General features: G+C 35.3%; 1 protein-coding gene across 8 annotated transcripts in view; it reads right to left on the bottom strand.

Annotated features, from left to right (window-relative positions):
* Nucleotides 1–17274, bottom strand: part of DGKB (diacylglycerol kinase beta) — a 918246-nt gene that overhangs the window by 550658 nt on the left and 350314 nt on the right. For all 8 annotated transcript variants that reach the window (XM_060196157.1, XM_060196160.1, XM_060196152.1 and 5 more), the window contains 4 exons: nucleotides 12350–12423; nucleotides 10728–10802; nucleotides 2154–2239; nucleotides 1236–1325 (listed from right to left, as the gene is read on the bottom strand). In XM_060196157.1, the coding sequence (XP_060052140.1) occupies nucleotides 1236–1325; nucleotides 2154–2239; nucleotides 10728–10802; nucleotides 12350–12423 (325 nt within the window). The remainder of the gene's footprint in view (nucleotides 1–1235; nucleotides 1326–2153; nucleotides 2240–10727; nucleotides 10803–12349; nucleotides 12424–17274) is intronic.

Genomic DNA, 17274 nt, shown 5'->3' with positions numbered 1-17274 from the left:
ACTTTCCCATATGCTTCTCCCAATTCTTATCAAATAATATTGCATCCGCTGATTGCAACCTAATCAAGGCAATGAGTGCCACCCCGACATGATTCCCTTCAGACTGTCCTGAGACTTCAGGTGTGGAACGACAACCCTTCAGCTTCATCACTCGGGTGAGACCTTTCCTTTCACAGTATTCTCTAATTCCATCCCAGGGGGCTCACTTCCTAACAAAGTCCCAAATCCTAGATATAGACTAGGTCCCAGGAGATAGAGCATATGTTCACAGGTATCCATAAGCTAGGGCAAATATATACCTGAAAGCAGTAGTACACTAGAGTTTGCAGTGAGTATCGACCAACACTTCCTCTCCACTATTCCAACCTTTGGGTCCATGATTGCTCAACAATTTGTTTGGCTTTGTATGTTAACTCTCTTTTCAGCCACCAGGTTCCAGATGCCATCAGGATGCCGGCCAGGCTTCCCTGGACTGAAGACCCCACCAATGCGTCCTGGAGCTCAGCTTCCCCAGAGACTCACTCTACTAGGGAAAGAGAGAGGCAGACTGGGAGTATGGATTGACCAGCCAATGGCCATGTTCAGCAGGGAAGCAATTACAGAAGCCAGACCTTCCAACTTCTGCAATCCACAACGACCCTGGGTCCATGCTCCCAGAGGGATAGAGAATGGGAAAGCTATTGGGGAGGGGATGGGATATGGAGACTGGGTGGCGGAATTGTGTGGTGTCATACCCCCCATCCTATGATTTTGTTAATGTCTCCTTTCTTAAAAAATTAAAAAATATTCCAGCTCCCAATGGAGAGTATGGGACACAGATATATGGTGGTAGGAACTATATGGAACTGAACCCGTGTTATCCTATAACCTTATTAGTCATTATTAAATCACTAATAAACACATCTGAATATTATTTTAGAAGTAATTCATGTTTCACTTTTTCATTCTTTTTTTAACAAAGCATGCTCACCTCTGGCTTATGGTGGTGTGTGGGAGATTTTTCACTTCTTATGACAGAAATTTAAAAAAATTAAAGAAAGTTCACCCGCCTCATCAATTTGATAATTAGTATCAGATTAAAATCACTCACAGTATAGCTGGTGAACTCTATCTCCACCCTCATTCTAGTGTTCACATCATATGCTAGACAGTTGTAAATATATATATATATATATGGATTATATCTGAAAAAAAATCCTATGGCAATTGACATGTGGGGTTGGGGGGGGCATTACCTCCACCCCATCGCAGACATCTTGCTAGATCATTGCCAGTTCCAAGAGGAAGAATGGCAACTGGAGGATGCTTGACCACATTAGCCTTCTCTGTGGAATAAAAAAAAATAATAATAACAATGAATGTTAGATCACAAATAGAACAGCCACTTTGGTCAAATAAATATCAATACCTCTATTTGATGAATGCAGTACCCCAAAGTCTAACCTCCTCTTTGGTTCCAAAGGCAAGACACAACTGATATTTTGTTGCTATTGCCCAGACTTAACAGCTGAGAGCTAACTTTAAAAATATATATTTATTTATTTTGATAGGATAAAGGGAAATTGAAAGAGAGGTTATGGAAGAAGAAAAGAGAGACACAAAGAAGTATCTGCAGCACTGCTTCACTTGTGTAGCCTTTCCCCTGTAGGTGTAAAACAGGGCCTTGAACTCAGGAAACATGTGCACTTAATCAGGTGCACCATTACCCGGTCCCTGAGGGCCACCTTATGCAGACAGAAAGACAGAGGGAGAGAGAGTAAAAGAAAGATATCACAGTACTGAAACTCCCTCAAATGTTGTCAAGGCCACTTTGGAACCTGGGTATGCACATGACAAAACAGGCTATTTAGGCAAGCTATCTTACAGGCTACACAAGAGAATTTTGTGAATTTTATTAAAATAATAGCAATGGGGTTAGTAAATTATATGAATAATGGTTTATATAAAAAGTGGGTTCTAGATATATTCAATTAATTTTAGCAAGTTAGATGTCAAAATATAGACAAATTAGACTAAGTCCTGTGCAACATGCTAGAGGCCTACTTATAACAACACTATAATTTCAAACACATTATACATGAAAAAAATAGACAAAACAAATAATACAGGATTAACACCTTCATGCAGGCACATTAAAGATGTATCTTCATTACCTATGCAATCCAGAATCCATCCCACAGTTCCATCTCCACCACAAGCTAAGACTCTGAAGTTGGAAACATCACGGAAAAAGTTTAATCTGAAAAATAAAGTAATGGAATATAATGATATTTTAAAAGAGATACACTTTAATTATTTAAAAAATGTTCCTAGTGGGAGAAATTTTTATTATGTAAAATCTGGAACATTCCAATGATGTCATTAAAAAATGTTACATTCTTTCTAGGAATAGATTATAACAAAGATAATTCCATAGTCTAGATTCTATAATAAGCACATACTTTCTTTTTTCATCTCTAAAGCTAAAAACCTCAACATTAATTAATTACAATATTTTATATTAAGGTCATCCTACAGTTTTGGTCTGCAACTCATACAATTTATAGTGATGTAAACATTATTTATTTCAATAATATTTCTAATTTAAATATTGAGTGTTTTTCTAATTATGTAAATATCACTCTTGTGCCATTAAACATGTTCTTGAGTTTTCTATATTTTCAATTAGCAGGCAAACTTGACCAGGCCTTCGCAGAAGTTCTAGCTAAGTGTTTCAGTGCTTCCCTTTGACTTACAATTTGCAAATAATAAAAGACTTCTTGTTAACTTTTGCCTTACCTGCAATGTTGGCTTTGTGAGGAAATCCAAGCCTTATTTTCACATGCAGTATAATGTGCAACCTACCTTTTAAAGAGTTACAAAGGCAGGAGATACTTATGCCAGTTATACAGTTTTGCTTCACATTTTTCCAGAGATAATCAATATGATATTAATCATTTATATTTTCCGTTTTATATTTGTGAAAGTACACGTCAACATTTTATCTCACATTTTAAAAACACTAATGGAATTATTCTGTACTTCCTGTTTATTTGTGTTCATCATTTCTTTTTCCTTATAAATGTCTATTTTTTTTCTTTGTTAGTACACATAATGTTGTATCATGAGTATTTCATATAAGTTGTACATTCCATGATTAGATACATCCTTCCTCTTCAAGTACTTGTAAGCTGTTGCTGGTAGTTTAAAACACAAAATGAAATTGTTGTTTATATTTTAAGACTCATACAGGTAAACAGAGACAGAAAAAGAGTGTGAAAGAGTCCACAGCACCAAAGCTCCCTTCAGTGTGGTAGGCACTGTTCTTGAGCCCGAGTTTAACACATGGCAAAGCAGCATACCGTCTGAGTTATTTCACTGATCCCAGCTTTTCAATGTAATTTTAAAAAGTATTTACTCCTCACTTTGCTTCAATTCATTAGGAACTTGTTGGTTTTTACGTATGTTAAAGGTGATAGAGAGCCTTCTGTACTTTCGTGACACGTAGAGTTAGAAGGGAACAAGCAACACCATAAGTATACAGACAATTTGATACTAACTTTCTTATGATTATATACATGAAGAACAAATAAAGATATAAATATATAAATATTTATTTTAATATTGTGAGAGGGGACATACTAAGTGAAGAGTATAGTGAATCATATATCTTATATTTTATTCTCCCAACAAATTTATCTCTTTAAAAAAAATTGTTGACTTATCGTATGATTCTGTTTCAAAGGTCTTTAAAGGACCAGGTGGTGGCTCACCCAGTAGAGTACACACATTTTCAAGGACTCAGGTTAAAGCCTCTGGTTACCAATTGCATGAAAAAAAAAATTACAGGTGATAAAGAAATGCTGCATTCATCTCTCCTCTCTCCTCTATCTCTCTGTCTTTCACTTTATACCAAAGATAAAGGAAAGAAAAATGACTGCCAAAAATGATGGAGTCATGCAAACATGAGACCCAGTGATAACCTTAGTGGTAAACAAATAAAATAAGAATGCTCAGAATTAGATTTACAGTTTATGTAAGGAGATATGAAGGAACAAGCTAGGACCCTCGGAAATGACCACAGAGTTTTGATATGTTCTACACAGATTACACCAGGTTAACTATTGCTTGAAAATATCAAAAAAAAATTCCATTTTGCAAAAAGTGTTAAAGAAGGGCAATAGAAGATAGGATGATAGAGAGACACAAATGTAGAGAAAAAATGGGAGGAATTTCATAAATTAATAACCATATGCTTCAAGGGACAAGCTTGTTTGATATATATATCCCGTTGTGGCATCAGAAAATTAATCTAATATGTTAAAAAGAAGTCACTGTAGAAAGTAATTTCCCAACAGATCTGGATAACATAGTTGGTAATATGGATATGAACAGTAAAAAGAAGGGAGCATCTCATTCATGAAATTAAGTAAAGAATATTTAGAGAGGCCGGGTGGTGGCACACTTGGTTAAGTGTGCATGTTACAATGCACAGTGACTCAGATTTGAGCCCCCAATCCCCACCTACAGGGGGGAAACTTTGCAAATGGTGAGGCAGGTCTACAGGTGTCTCTCTGTCTCTGTCCCTCTATATCTCCACTATTTTTCTCAATTTCTGGCTGTCTCTATCCAATAAATAAATGAAAACAGTAAAAAAAAAAATTAAAGAGAATATTTAGATAGAATCCCATTTCAGAGCAGGTATCTGTGATATCTACCTCCTGGAACAGATGTTTAGTAAGTGTAGGTGTGTCACTGGGGAAGTAGTATAGAAATTCATTTTAGAGGGCTGGGGAAACAGCATAATGGTTATACAAAAAAAAAAAAAAATCATGCCTGAGGCTCTGAGATCCCAGGTTCAATCCCCAGTAAAACATAAACCAGAGCTGAGCAGTGCTCTGGTCTTTCTCTCTGTGTCCTTCTCTCTGTGTCTCTCTCTCTCATTAAAATAAAAAGTCAACAGAAGGAAGGAAATAGTTAAAACCACAAAATAAAGTAATTAAATAGAAAAAAAAAAGATGCTTCCAGAAATTAATGAAACCAGAGCTTGTTCTCTAACACAATAAGTAAAATAGATACACCACTAACTAGACCATCATGGAGAAGAACAAGAGGGAGGAAGAAATACAACTATGATAAAAACAATAAGAAAAGAGAAATTTTAATGAACCTCAAAATACTCAAATCTAGTTACTTAGAGTCAATCTGTGTTTATTGAGCCCTTAATACAATGTAACTACAGACACTTCTCACTGCTTTAGATACTTCAATTTACTTTTTCTTTGCATGAAGCCTATGTCAATGGTCATGGTAAGTGAATAACCAAAAGCCTTATATGCTACACAGAGTGACACATATTATAATGCCTTTCACATAAAAAAGAAGAGAAATAGAGGGTGTATGCCCGTTTCACCCCATATGAATATTTTTAATGGGAGAAGCAGATGATCAATATAACATTGAAATTTCGTTTTTTTTTAAATATTTATTTTATTTATTTATTCCCTTTTTGTTGCCCTTGTTGTTTTATTGTTGTAGTTATTATTGTTGTTGTCGTTGTTGGATAGGACAGAGAGAAATGGAGAGAGGAGGGGAAGACAGAGAGGAGGAGAGAAAGATAGACACCTGCAGACCTGCTTCACCGCCTGTGAAGCGACTCCCCTGCAGGTGGGGAGCCGGGGTTCGAACCGGGATCCTTATGCCGGTCCTTGTGCTTTGTGCCACCTGCGCTTAACCCGCTGCGCTACAGCCCGACTCCCAACATTGAAATTTCTTAGTGAAGACTCAGTCATTCAATCAATGCTAGCACTTAAATGACGTATTATCGAACTTCATTGTACTATCATTGATGTACTATTGTACATTGTACATGTACTATTGTACATCAATGTACTATTGAACAATGTACTATCAAATAAGTAAATCAGTATGTACTCTGAATTATATAATGTTGCAAAATACAGTTCACAGAACATGGTTCTGTAATCCAAATATTAATTGGATAATCTTATAGTTAAGACTTCATACTGTGATGGTAAACTTTATAAATAAGCTTAGATTGGTAAAAGGGTGTCCAGATCAAATATTCTCTGAATATTTCTGGGTAGGTTTTTTTGGGTAAGATACATTTTTATATCTATAGATAGTGTAAAGGAGATTGCCCTCCGTAATGTGTGTGGTGCCTCATCCAATCAGTTTAAAATATGACTAGAAAAAAAAAGTTGAGCCTATCCCAAGAAAAGAGAATTCTCCTTTATGATGATATTTAAGCTAAAATATTAGGTCTTACTGGTTCTATATTAGCTTAACAGTCATTGGACACAAAATAGAAAATTAATTTTGTAGATTGTACACATATTGGCCTCTGCTTGTTTATGACTCAATCCCTTATACTAATTTTTTTTTTTTTACACCACTGGTTTTGTAGAGTCTCTTAAGGTCACTAATGAATTTAGTTTCAAATATTTCACTTTCTATCACCCTGAATTTATACTTTTACAGTTCATATATTTTAGAACCAAAGAAAGAAATGCTAACAAATAAGAAGATACAATTTTCTCTGAATTAGATGGTGTTATATTTTAAGGCTTTTCATCTGTAACAATAGACAAACAGGCAAAAAGAAAGATATAATTTAACTGGCATAAATAACTTTGATTTCCAAGAATAGTTTGCTTCTTTATAATGGGAGTAGGAATACTACTGTTATCTCTATCATTATTTAATTGTAAGAACTAGGCAACATACAGTAAAGATAATACAAAATCTTAACTGTAGAAGCTTATGGGAGCTTAAGCACCAATAATTCTATGGGAATTATGTGTGAATCTAGTGGAGGTGAACTCCCTTCTTTAAATACATTCATGAAAGAAGTTAACAAAACAGTCAAAGGGAGTCCGGTGGTAGTGCAGCAGGTTAAGCACACATTGCGCAAAGTGCAAGGACCTGCATCAGGATCCTGGTTCGAGGCCCTGGCTCCCCACCTGCAGGGGAATCGCTTCACAGGTGGTGAAGCAGGTTCTACAGGTGTCTATCTTTCTGTCTTCCCCTCATCTCTCCATTTCTCTTTGTACTATCTAGCAACGATGACATCAATAGCAACAATAATAATAGCTACAACAATAAAACAAGGGCAACAAAAGGGAAAATAAAATATTTTAAAAAATTGAAAAAAAGAAATAAAAAAAACAGTCAATATCTGGAATACCTCTGATGCTAGAGGAAAATCATTAGTTCTGAAGAATGGGAGAGCATGACAAATGATACCCATTCTAGTACGGATTTGTATAAGTATGTATTATTTTTCTTATATTCTTATATATTAAAATAGATAACAACAAAGTGCCTAGGACTGGAAGAGTGAAAGGAAATATACAGTATAAATTCCAAGAGGAAATGAAATAAGGAAGCAAGACTAAAGTAAATGCTATTTCATATATTTACATAGAACAACAAGATGTTAATTAATATTAATTGATATATGAGCAGCACAAAAAATATTATTGAAAATAATATTACTGAGAAATGTGATTTTATAAACTTTATAGACATCATCTAACAACTATTGTCTGAGAAAGGCATTACTTTTTTCATTTTATTAAGAGGAAAATAAATGTGAAGACATGTTAGGTAGTATGCCAGCTCCCCCAGTTTAAAGCTTCTGTCTCTAATCCTGCTTATATAAGCACTGGCATGCCTGCAGGGCATTGGTTTGATCCCACTTAAAGCTGTGGTCTATTTACATAAACCACTGTTAACTAAGCACCACCCTCCCTCCAGGGCATTGGTTTAATCCTCACTGGTTCACAATGTCTTTTTGCTCTGCCCCCTCTCCTAGTACACCCCTATCTCCACCAATCATTTTTCACTCCACTCTCTCTACGTCACACCCTGTTTCCACACTACTTGGCTAGTATATATACAAGCTGCTTTTCTGAGTAAAAAAACTTGGAATTGCTTTCCGGCTCCAAGAGTTCCAGAGTATATCTCCTGCAATGTTAGCTTGGCACAAGTTCCTGATCCCTCTCCCACGCAGCAGCCTAGATTGGCTCCAGTTGAGTTCTCTCCAACCCAGAGAGCACTTGCTAGGAAGAAGCACCCTCACGCTATCCCGGCAAAGACAAGAGAGGTTACATTATAAGACTCCCAATTAGCAGAGTTGGAATAGATTCCATTTAACTGTAAATAATTCCTAGAATCCCTGGACTTGGTAAAGCCAAGATGTCTTGGAGTGGCTAGTTCTTTTTCAATGTCCGAATCTTTAATGTGACAGAATGGGTTACTTCTTTGAGGTTCATAAATTATTAGCAAAAAAAAAAAAAAAACAGAGACATTGTGACTGGGCTCCAGTATTAATGTCAAAACTTTGTTATTGATTGACTTTGAAAGGAGCTTCTGGAATTGGATCACTTAGTCAATAAACTATGGTCTAGATTCTGAAGTATAATTTTGACAAAGGCAATCTTCTAAACTAAATATCTGTGGGGAGAATCTTCTAGAGTAACAAAGTTCCACCGATCACTATCCTGAATCTGAGAATTGAACACAATAGGTATCAAGGAGTAGAAGAAAGAGACGAAGGTAGCTGTATAAATCTATGTATATTAATTACGTTTATTTACAATAAAAATACCTTATGAGTGTGCTATTGGTGACCTTTTTAAGCAATAAATGAAAGAAATCTGGGGAGCTGGGCAGTGGCATAGTGGGTTAAGCGCACATGGTGGAAAGCACATAGGAATTAGGATCCTGGTTCAAGACCCTGGCTCCCCACCTTCAGGGGGGTCACTTCACAAGCAGTGAAGCAGGGCTGCAGATATCTATCTTTCTCCCTCTCTGTCTTCCCCTCCTCTCTCAATTTCTCTCTGTCCTATCCAACAACAACAATATCACTAACAACAATAATAATAACAACAAAGACAAACAACAAGGGCAACAAAAGGGAAAAAATTAAAAAATAAAAATATGAAAGAATTCTAATCTTTGTCAACTAATTTTTTTCTTTGTAGTAAATATTTATTCTATATTTAACATAAAAGGAAAACATTATTTTTCTGAGTCTTTGTGCACCATGATCTGTATGCTTAACCAGGTGCACCAGCACCTGGCCCCCACACATACAAAATAATTTTTATTTTAGAATTTTGAGGATAAAGAGTTGTCACATCACAAACATTTCAGATTATTTGACCTTACTGTAAAATAGTTTTTATTCAATTTTTACTTTGATATTACCACAAATAAAGAGAGATGACAGAGGTATCACAGCCAGACCTTTGCCCCACACTTCCCCTTAGAAAACACAGGCTAGGACCAGTTAGCTAAAATCTTATTCTGGGGGGGTGGGGGAAGGGAGGTGCTCTTAAGGATAACAGAAAACACTTTTTTTTTTTTGCCTCCAGGATTATTGCTGGGGCTGAGTACCTGTACCATGAATCCACTGCTCCTGGTGGCCATTTTCCCCCTTTTGTTGTCCTTGTTGTGGTTATTATTGTTGTTGTTGATGTTGTTAGTTGTTGGATAGGACAGAGAGAAGTGGAGAGAGGAGGGGAAGACAGAGAGGGGGAGAGAAAGATAGACACCTGCAGACCTGCTTCACCACCTGTGAAGCAACTCCTTTGCAGGTGGGGAGCCTGGGGCTCACACCGGGATCCTTATGCGGGTCCTTGCACTTTGCGCTATGTTCGCTTAACCTGCTCTGCTGCGCTACCACCCAACCCCCAAAAGACAACATTTTTAAGTTATCAGTATAACTGTTAATTCTAAAAATGAAGATTAGTTATATAATATATATAATATATATATTATATAACTAATCTGTTTTAGCCCTTCCCTTTTTCTGTCAAAGTAAATGTAATCAAAGAACTACCCCCATAATCTTTAGAATAATTGAGGGTCAAATTAAACCTTTGACTAGCTTATATTCAAAACAAACTTTTTTCAAGAGAATGGTTCCTAGAAAATTCAGGTGGAATTCCTTGAGGCAGGGAAAAAGGTAAAACCCATCTGCACTTGTGAGGTACTATTTGCCAAGAGTGTCTATATGCATTCAGCCCATATTTGCCTTCAAGATGTCTCAAGAGAAAAATAAGAGGGAAGAGGAATTCAGTGTGGACATCTCCATGTTTTGAATTTGCTGGCTAAAATGCTTCCATGTCTGAAAGCCTTAGATTAACTGATCTGTCTGTGCAATTCTTGATGCTGCAAGAAGAAAATCAGGTACCTCCAAGGTCCTATTAAATTGAATCTGCACTCAGTTCCAAAGCTGTAACATTAACACATTTATCATAATAGGTAGTTAGTATTAGCATAAAGGAAAAGAAAGGAAAAACCCTGGCCAGAGAGGGAAAAAAGTGAAAGAAAAACAATTCTTTAAAGCATTTCTTATGAATTCAAGAGTCCCAAGGGGACACAAGTCTTTTTCAAGATGGTGGACAAACATGGCGACTGGTCACATGTAGATCAGAGATGGTGCCTCCCATAAAACAACCGTAGCTGAAGTAAAGGACCTAAAGAATAAATACTACACAAAAAGAAAAATGTCGGAACCAGGAGGTATTTAAATAAAATATTAAAAAGATATTATTATTTTTTAAATCATGTACATTGGATTTGCTTATATAGTTGATACTCAATAATTTGATTCTAAACTGATATGGTTGATGTATTAAAATATTATTTTAAGGTATTTCAGGAAGCACACCTTTTTTAAAAAATCTAGAATTAAATAATATTATTCTTGGACTTACCCTGGCATTGGTCCATTTCCAGAAAGACTGTAAACTTGACGTGGATTTAGCAGATATTGGAATTTTCTGAAAATTCTGTAAAGATGAAAATATGGAGGGGAACAAGAAATTTAACAGTTTTCATCCATCAATTCTCAGATGCCACCATAACACCAACCTTTCTTCCCTGAGCAGACAACCTTACCAGTGTGTCCTGGAACTCCTCCTCCCCCAGAACCCTACTCCACTAGGAAAGATAGAAACAGGCTGGGGATATGGGTCAGCCTGTTAATGCTTATGTCCAGAGAAGCAATTACAGAAGCCAACCCCCCATCTTCTGCATCCCACAAAGATCTTTGGCCCATACTCCTAACACCACATATCAAAATCAGATGAAAATGAATCAATGACCTGTATATTAGACTATCAACTCTAAAATATACATCTGTTTTGTTTGGATGGAACTTGAAGGAACAGTGTTGAGTGGGATGAGTCAGAAAGAAAAGGATGAAAACCAGATGACCTCACTCTTAGATGGAACATGGGAGACAGGGACAGATAGGTAAAACACAAAGTAAAACTTGTACTGCACCAAGCAAAGGATTTTGAGGAGGAAGTGATAGGGTTTGGGAGTGTGTGTGTGTGTGTGTGGGGGGGTGGGGTGGTGGTGGTGGTGGTGCTTTGGGGCTCTAAATTGTGCATAAGAATGTTTGCTGACTCCCATCCCATCACTCAGAGATGAGTATGTACTCACTGCCAACATTTATATTGTAACCCATTATCATCGCCCCCCAATAAAATGGGGGAAAAGATAAACCATAAATGGAAGCACCCTAATACCAGTCTTTCTTCATTCTGCTTAAATTACTTATTGCATCTGCATATTTTCAAATTTTAAGAAAGCTATTTTTATTAGTGTAATAAAGGAAAAGGAGAAAAGTAATTTTATTGATTGGTACATCTTTATTTTAGAGGAAGCACTATTCCTTTGAAAATAATTTTTCTTGAAAAATAATTTATTTTGAAATTTTGTCTCCAGTTTCCAGCATGAATTTAAGTTGTATCTAAGACTTTGTGTAGTTCTTCAAAGGGATCTATAGCTGTGAGTAAACAAAGAAAGACACATTTATCATTATTAGTTATTATTTTATATTTTCAGTGGTGCAGGGATTTATTTATTTTCTGTAAAAGATAATCCTAAATGGGGGTAGACCAGAGCATAATGGTTATGCAAAGAGACGCTCATACTTGAGGCTCCAGTGTTAAATCTCATGCACCGCCATAATCCAGAGCTGAACAGTGCTCTGGTAAAAAGAAAGAAAAAATATAACCTAGAAAAGACAGTCTTAAAATGCAGTTGTCTATTTTCTAAGACCTCATTAATGTTAACTAAGTAATAAAAAAAAAGATCAAAGCACAAAAATAATCTGACAAAAAAAAGAAAAATGTTTTATGGTTCATCAAAGAATGAAGTTAAAGTATTTAATGAATGATTAAACTTTGAAAAAAAACAATTTTCTAATCTTCCATTTAACTATCTGATTTTATTTTAATTCTAGTAAAATTGTTACACTATAATTTTAGTACATATAATATATATATATATGACATAGTATTAACATAAATAAGAAAAAAAAACCTACCGTTCTCCTTGTTTCCCACCACTTTTAGGATTCACAAAAACTAAAAGTGGATGAGTACCTGGAACAGGATTGATCTATAGGAAAGGTTTGATATATGGACAAGTTATTCATAGTGTATGTAAAGAGAAGCATTTGTTATTTATAAGTCAAGTAGCAATTAGAAAATTCAAAATTATGGCTCTTTAATATTTGTAATCTAGATAGAAAGGATTTAGAACTCAAACTTTGTGGTTAGGAAAATATATATGTTCTTCTGATGTTAACAGGCCATATCATTGAAGGGTAATAATCAATTTCCTTTATGTTTCATTGTACATGAGAGTCAGATAAACTAAAGTTTTCACATACAGATAAAATTAGTGCTAACACATAAATTTTATTTTATAAATTTGTTAATGAAAGAGAGGGAACAACGCTCTGTCAGATGATATCTGACTTCATACATTCAAATCATGTGCTTTACATACTGAGTCACTGCCCCGGTCTCCTTAAGATTTGAGTTAGTTTTTACATTTAATTTGAATCACTAGTCCATATTGCAGAATAGGGATAAATGGCTTAGGATATACAATATTAGTATATGTGAACATAGGCAGTATAAAGTAAAATATCTCTTTTGTGAGACATTAAATTTAAGAAACCAAACACTGAATGTGATGATGTACTCAGAATTCAACATTTGGTTTATCATTATGTAAGATATTAAAGTCCACACTTGGTAAAAAAGTATAAGAGAATTTGCAAACATTTATAGAATCTCATCATATTACAATATATAAAAGCATCATTACTTATTGGCAAAACAGATCACAACTGTACTACAGAATAAATATGTTCTAGAGTGCACATTAACACAAATTAATATCCTGCTAGGGTTATTACAATCTATAAAAGATCTGAAGATCTCATTTTTAACAAGGATTAATAAACAGGTCTAATGAATCAGAAAATATAAACCAATTAAATAAATTATTTATAAACATATGATTATGTCAAATATAAAAAATAAAAATACAATAGTTACATAGTTAGCAATCATTTTCTCATATCTCTCATCATAAAACAGATTATTTTTAAAAAGTACACACACAAAAATAAAACACTTGAAACTTCATGAATTTATCCCATCAATTACCAAGTATTATGGAATAATGTCCCACTGATAAGTATGTTAACAGATGAACTAGCTAATTTGGGGGGCTGGCCATAGTGCAGCACTTTACAAGGACAAGCATAAGGAGCCTGGTTCGAGTCTCCAGCTCCCCACTTGCAAGGGGTCTCTTCACAAGCGGTAAAGAAGGTTTGCAGGTATCTTTCTTTCCCCCTCTCTCTGTCTCCCCCTCCTCTATGGATTTCTTTCTGTCCTATCCAACAACAACAAGAGCAATAACATCAACAACGATAAACAACAAGGGCAACAAAAGAGAAAAAATAGGCTCCAGGAGCAGTGGATTTGTAGTGCAGGCACTGAGCACCAGCAATAACCTTGGAGGCAAAAATAAATAAATAAATAGAAATAGCTAATTTAATGTGATCTATATTTAAATGTTAGAAGTCAAATATCAGCAATTTTAAGATTATGGAATTAAAAGATCATTTAATTATACTATACTAAAAACATGGTTTCAGACAAATCTGGCATTTCTTATAATACTCTTTCAAAAAGTCTGCTCAGTCAATAATTTATTGCTGTTTAACAGAAAATATATATCTGCTAAACTGTGGTCCAGAAAAAGGCCAATCAAGGGGTTTCAGCAGTCAGTTAAGTGCACATATCACAATGCATAAGGACCCAAGTTTGAGCCCCCACTTCCAACTTGCGGGAGGAGGGTCCCTTCAGGAGCAGTGAAGAGGGTCTATAGGTGTCTATATTTGTCTTTCTCTTTCCCACTCTATCTCTCCTCCCCTCTCAATTTCTGTTTTGTCAAAGAAAAGAAAAGAAAAAAAAAGGCTGCTGGGAGTTGCAATTAAAAAAAAAAAAAAAAGATAAAGGCCAATCAAGCAGAGTAAAATTGAGCTCAACACCAGAGTGGTTTTTTTTTTTTGTTTTGTTTGTTTTTTTAAAGCTATCCCTAAGTTTATATTTAGGACAATGGAACTACAATCCCTTATCTGTATCTCATGGAATAAGCTGTTTATAAAACAGAATTGGAGGATTTTGGAAAAGTAACAACTTATACATATTTTACATTACCTAACACTTTCAGCGGAACCTAAAGACAGAGTTCTTATATGTGAGCTCCAAAGAAATGCAGTACTACACAACCATTTTCAGACATGATCAGTTAAAAATAAATTACGGGGAGTCGGGCTGCAGCGCAGCGGGTTAAGCGCAGGTGGCGCAAAGCACAAGGACCGGCATAAAAATCCCGGTTCGAACCCCGGCTCCCCACCTGCAGGGGAGTAGCTTCACAGGCGGTGAAGCAGGTCTGCACGTGTCTATCTTTCTCTCCTCCTCTCTGTCTTCCCCTCCTCTCTCCATTTCTCTCTGTCCTATCCAACAATGACGACAACAACAATAATAACGTCAACAATAAAACAAGGGCAACAAAAGGGAATAAATAAATAAAATAAATATTAAAAAAACTTAAAATAAATAAATAAATTACTATATTCACCATAAAGAGTGCATCTTAGTGCCAGAAATTTCTCTTGTCAGTTATTTTTATGTTTCCTTTATTCTTAGTGGAATAAATTTGAGAAGAGTACTATTGAACCAGCTCTCATCATACCTATTTCTTAGAAAATATTGTTTCTACTTACAGAGAGAGAGAGAGAGAGAGAGTGTGTGTGTGTGTGTGTGTGTGTGTATGCCTACTTATACACACATATACATTTAATATATTCATTTTGGGAAGATATAAGAAGTTTTAGGTATTCTGTCAGATTACAAATAAGCAGACCAATGTGGTCTGGGAGGTGGTGCAGTGAATAGAACATTGGATTGAATAGAACATGAGGTCCTGAGTTCAATCCCCAGCAGCACATATACCAGAGTGATGTCTGGCTCTTTCTTTCTCCTCCTATGTTTCTCATAAATAAATAAATAAATAAATAAATAAATAAATAAATAAATAAATACCAAACAAGCAGGCCAAGTAGAAAAAAAATGTGCCTATTATTTGCCCAATGAGATAAACAGTTGTTTCTGACAGAATTGTGTCTCAGGAAATTCTCATTGAATTCTTAGCCCTTAATATGATGATATTTGGAGATGAAGCTTTTGGAAAACAATTAAGATTATATTATGTCTTGAAGGTCAGGGTTTCATAATATAGTAGTAGTCCTTAACGAGAAGAGGAAGCGAAAAATGTATCTTTCTGGATATACTAACAAACATAGATTACATAAGCACACAGAGATGTTTGGTATCCTATGTGTCAAGAAAACAGTCTGCAGAAAGAAAGTTATATTGCTAATACTTTCCCTATATTTGAATTAATAGTTGGAGGTAGAGATAACTGCAAGTTTCTTAGATGTACTATTTCATTTATTTAAATCATTCTATTAAAGTTTAGATCCTGCTTCCTAGAGTTGTTTAAGTCAGTGGAGAGCTAAATTTGAGAATTTAGAATTCAGTGGAACTATTGTATTTTTATTCAAATCATGTACATTTAAGTGAATTATAGTCTATTGAGGAAAAGAGTAGTCTTAACTTCTGAATCCCAAGTACAGTTTCTAAAAGTAAAAATTTAAGTACAGATTTCTAAAAGTAAAAATTTACATTAAATCATTATTTTTTTAATTTTTTCACTGATATACCTAGTTTTATTATTTGAAAAAATTCAAATATAGGGAAGATAGGCAAACACTGTACATTTTTCCCTTGAAACATGCAACAAGATATTAACAAACTGATTCTTTATTACTCTTATCTGAATTAGAATTGTTACAGGCAAGGTAATCTTTAAGCTGAAGAACTAACTTAGTAGGCAGAATGCTTGATTGTCCCCATATCATATGGTAGTACCCCATAGCATAGTTCTAGTACCCCATATCATAGCTTCAAAGGAAGTTCTCCTCTCAAAGTTTTTCTAAATGAATGAAGAAAAAAATGGTGCAGGACTGGCAAAATCACAGAGGCGCTTAAGGCTATAAAAGGAATACTCTCTTATATAAACTTAACATAGATATATATATGTATATGTATAATTTTTAATTTTTTTCCAGGGTTATTGCTGGGGCTCACTGCTGGCACTACGAATCCACTGCTCCTTGCAACCATTTTTTCTTTCATTTTATTAGGTAGGACAAAGAGAAATTGAGAGATTATAGGTAGATAGAGAGGGAAAGAGAAAGACCCCTGCAGACCTGCTTCACAGCAACAGGTAGGATGCTCATGAAGCATCCCCCCTGCAGGTAGTCAGCAGGGGTTCAAAGCCAGATCTTTTTTGCAGGTCCTTGCACTAAGTACTACATGCACTTCACCATGTGTGCCACTGCACAGCTCCCTTTTTGAACTTTTTTATTGCCACCAGTATATGAATCTACCACTCTAAGGACCTTCTGTTTTCTTTCTATATTATTGGATAGGATAGAAAAGTTGAGAGGGGAGGGAGAAGTCGAGAGAAAGAGAGGTACCCTCAAACCTGTTACTAGACTTATGAAGAGTCCCTCATGCAGGTGGAGAGTGGGGCTTCAAACCTGGGTCCTTGCACATAGTAACATGTGTGCTTAACCAGGTGTGCCACAGTCCAATCCCTTTAGTTATTCTCAAGTTTCACCTATAAGTGATATTTGATATTGGTCTTTCACTTTCTAGCTTGTCTCAATCAGCATGAAGGCTTCAACTTTTGAGCACTAGATTTTGGTGGGTGGTAGAAAAAAAATATCACAAATCTAGAAAGATCCTGTTAGCCTAAAATTATTTGTTATGGAAAGTTAATATTTATAAATAACTTGAAAAAAACTGAAGTATAATAGTA

The sequence above is a fragment of the Erinaceus europaeus genome, chromosome 8, assembly GCF_950295315.1.
Source record: "Erinaceus europaeus chromosome 8, mEriEur2.1, whole genome shotgun sequence".
Classification (NCBI taxonomy): Eukaryota; Metazoa; Chordata; class Mammalia; order Eulipotyphla; family Erinaceidae; genus Erinaceus; species Erinaceus europaeus.
The sequence above is the reverse complement of the archived record's forward strand: the minus strand, read 5'-3'. Positions and strand labels throughout refer to the sequence as shown.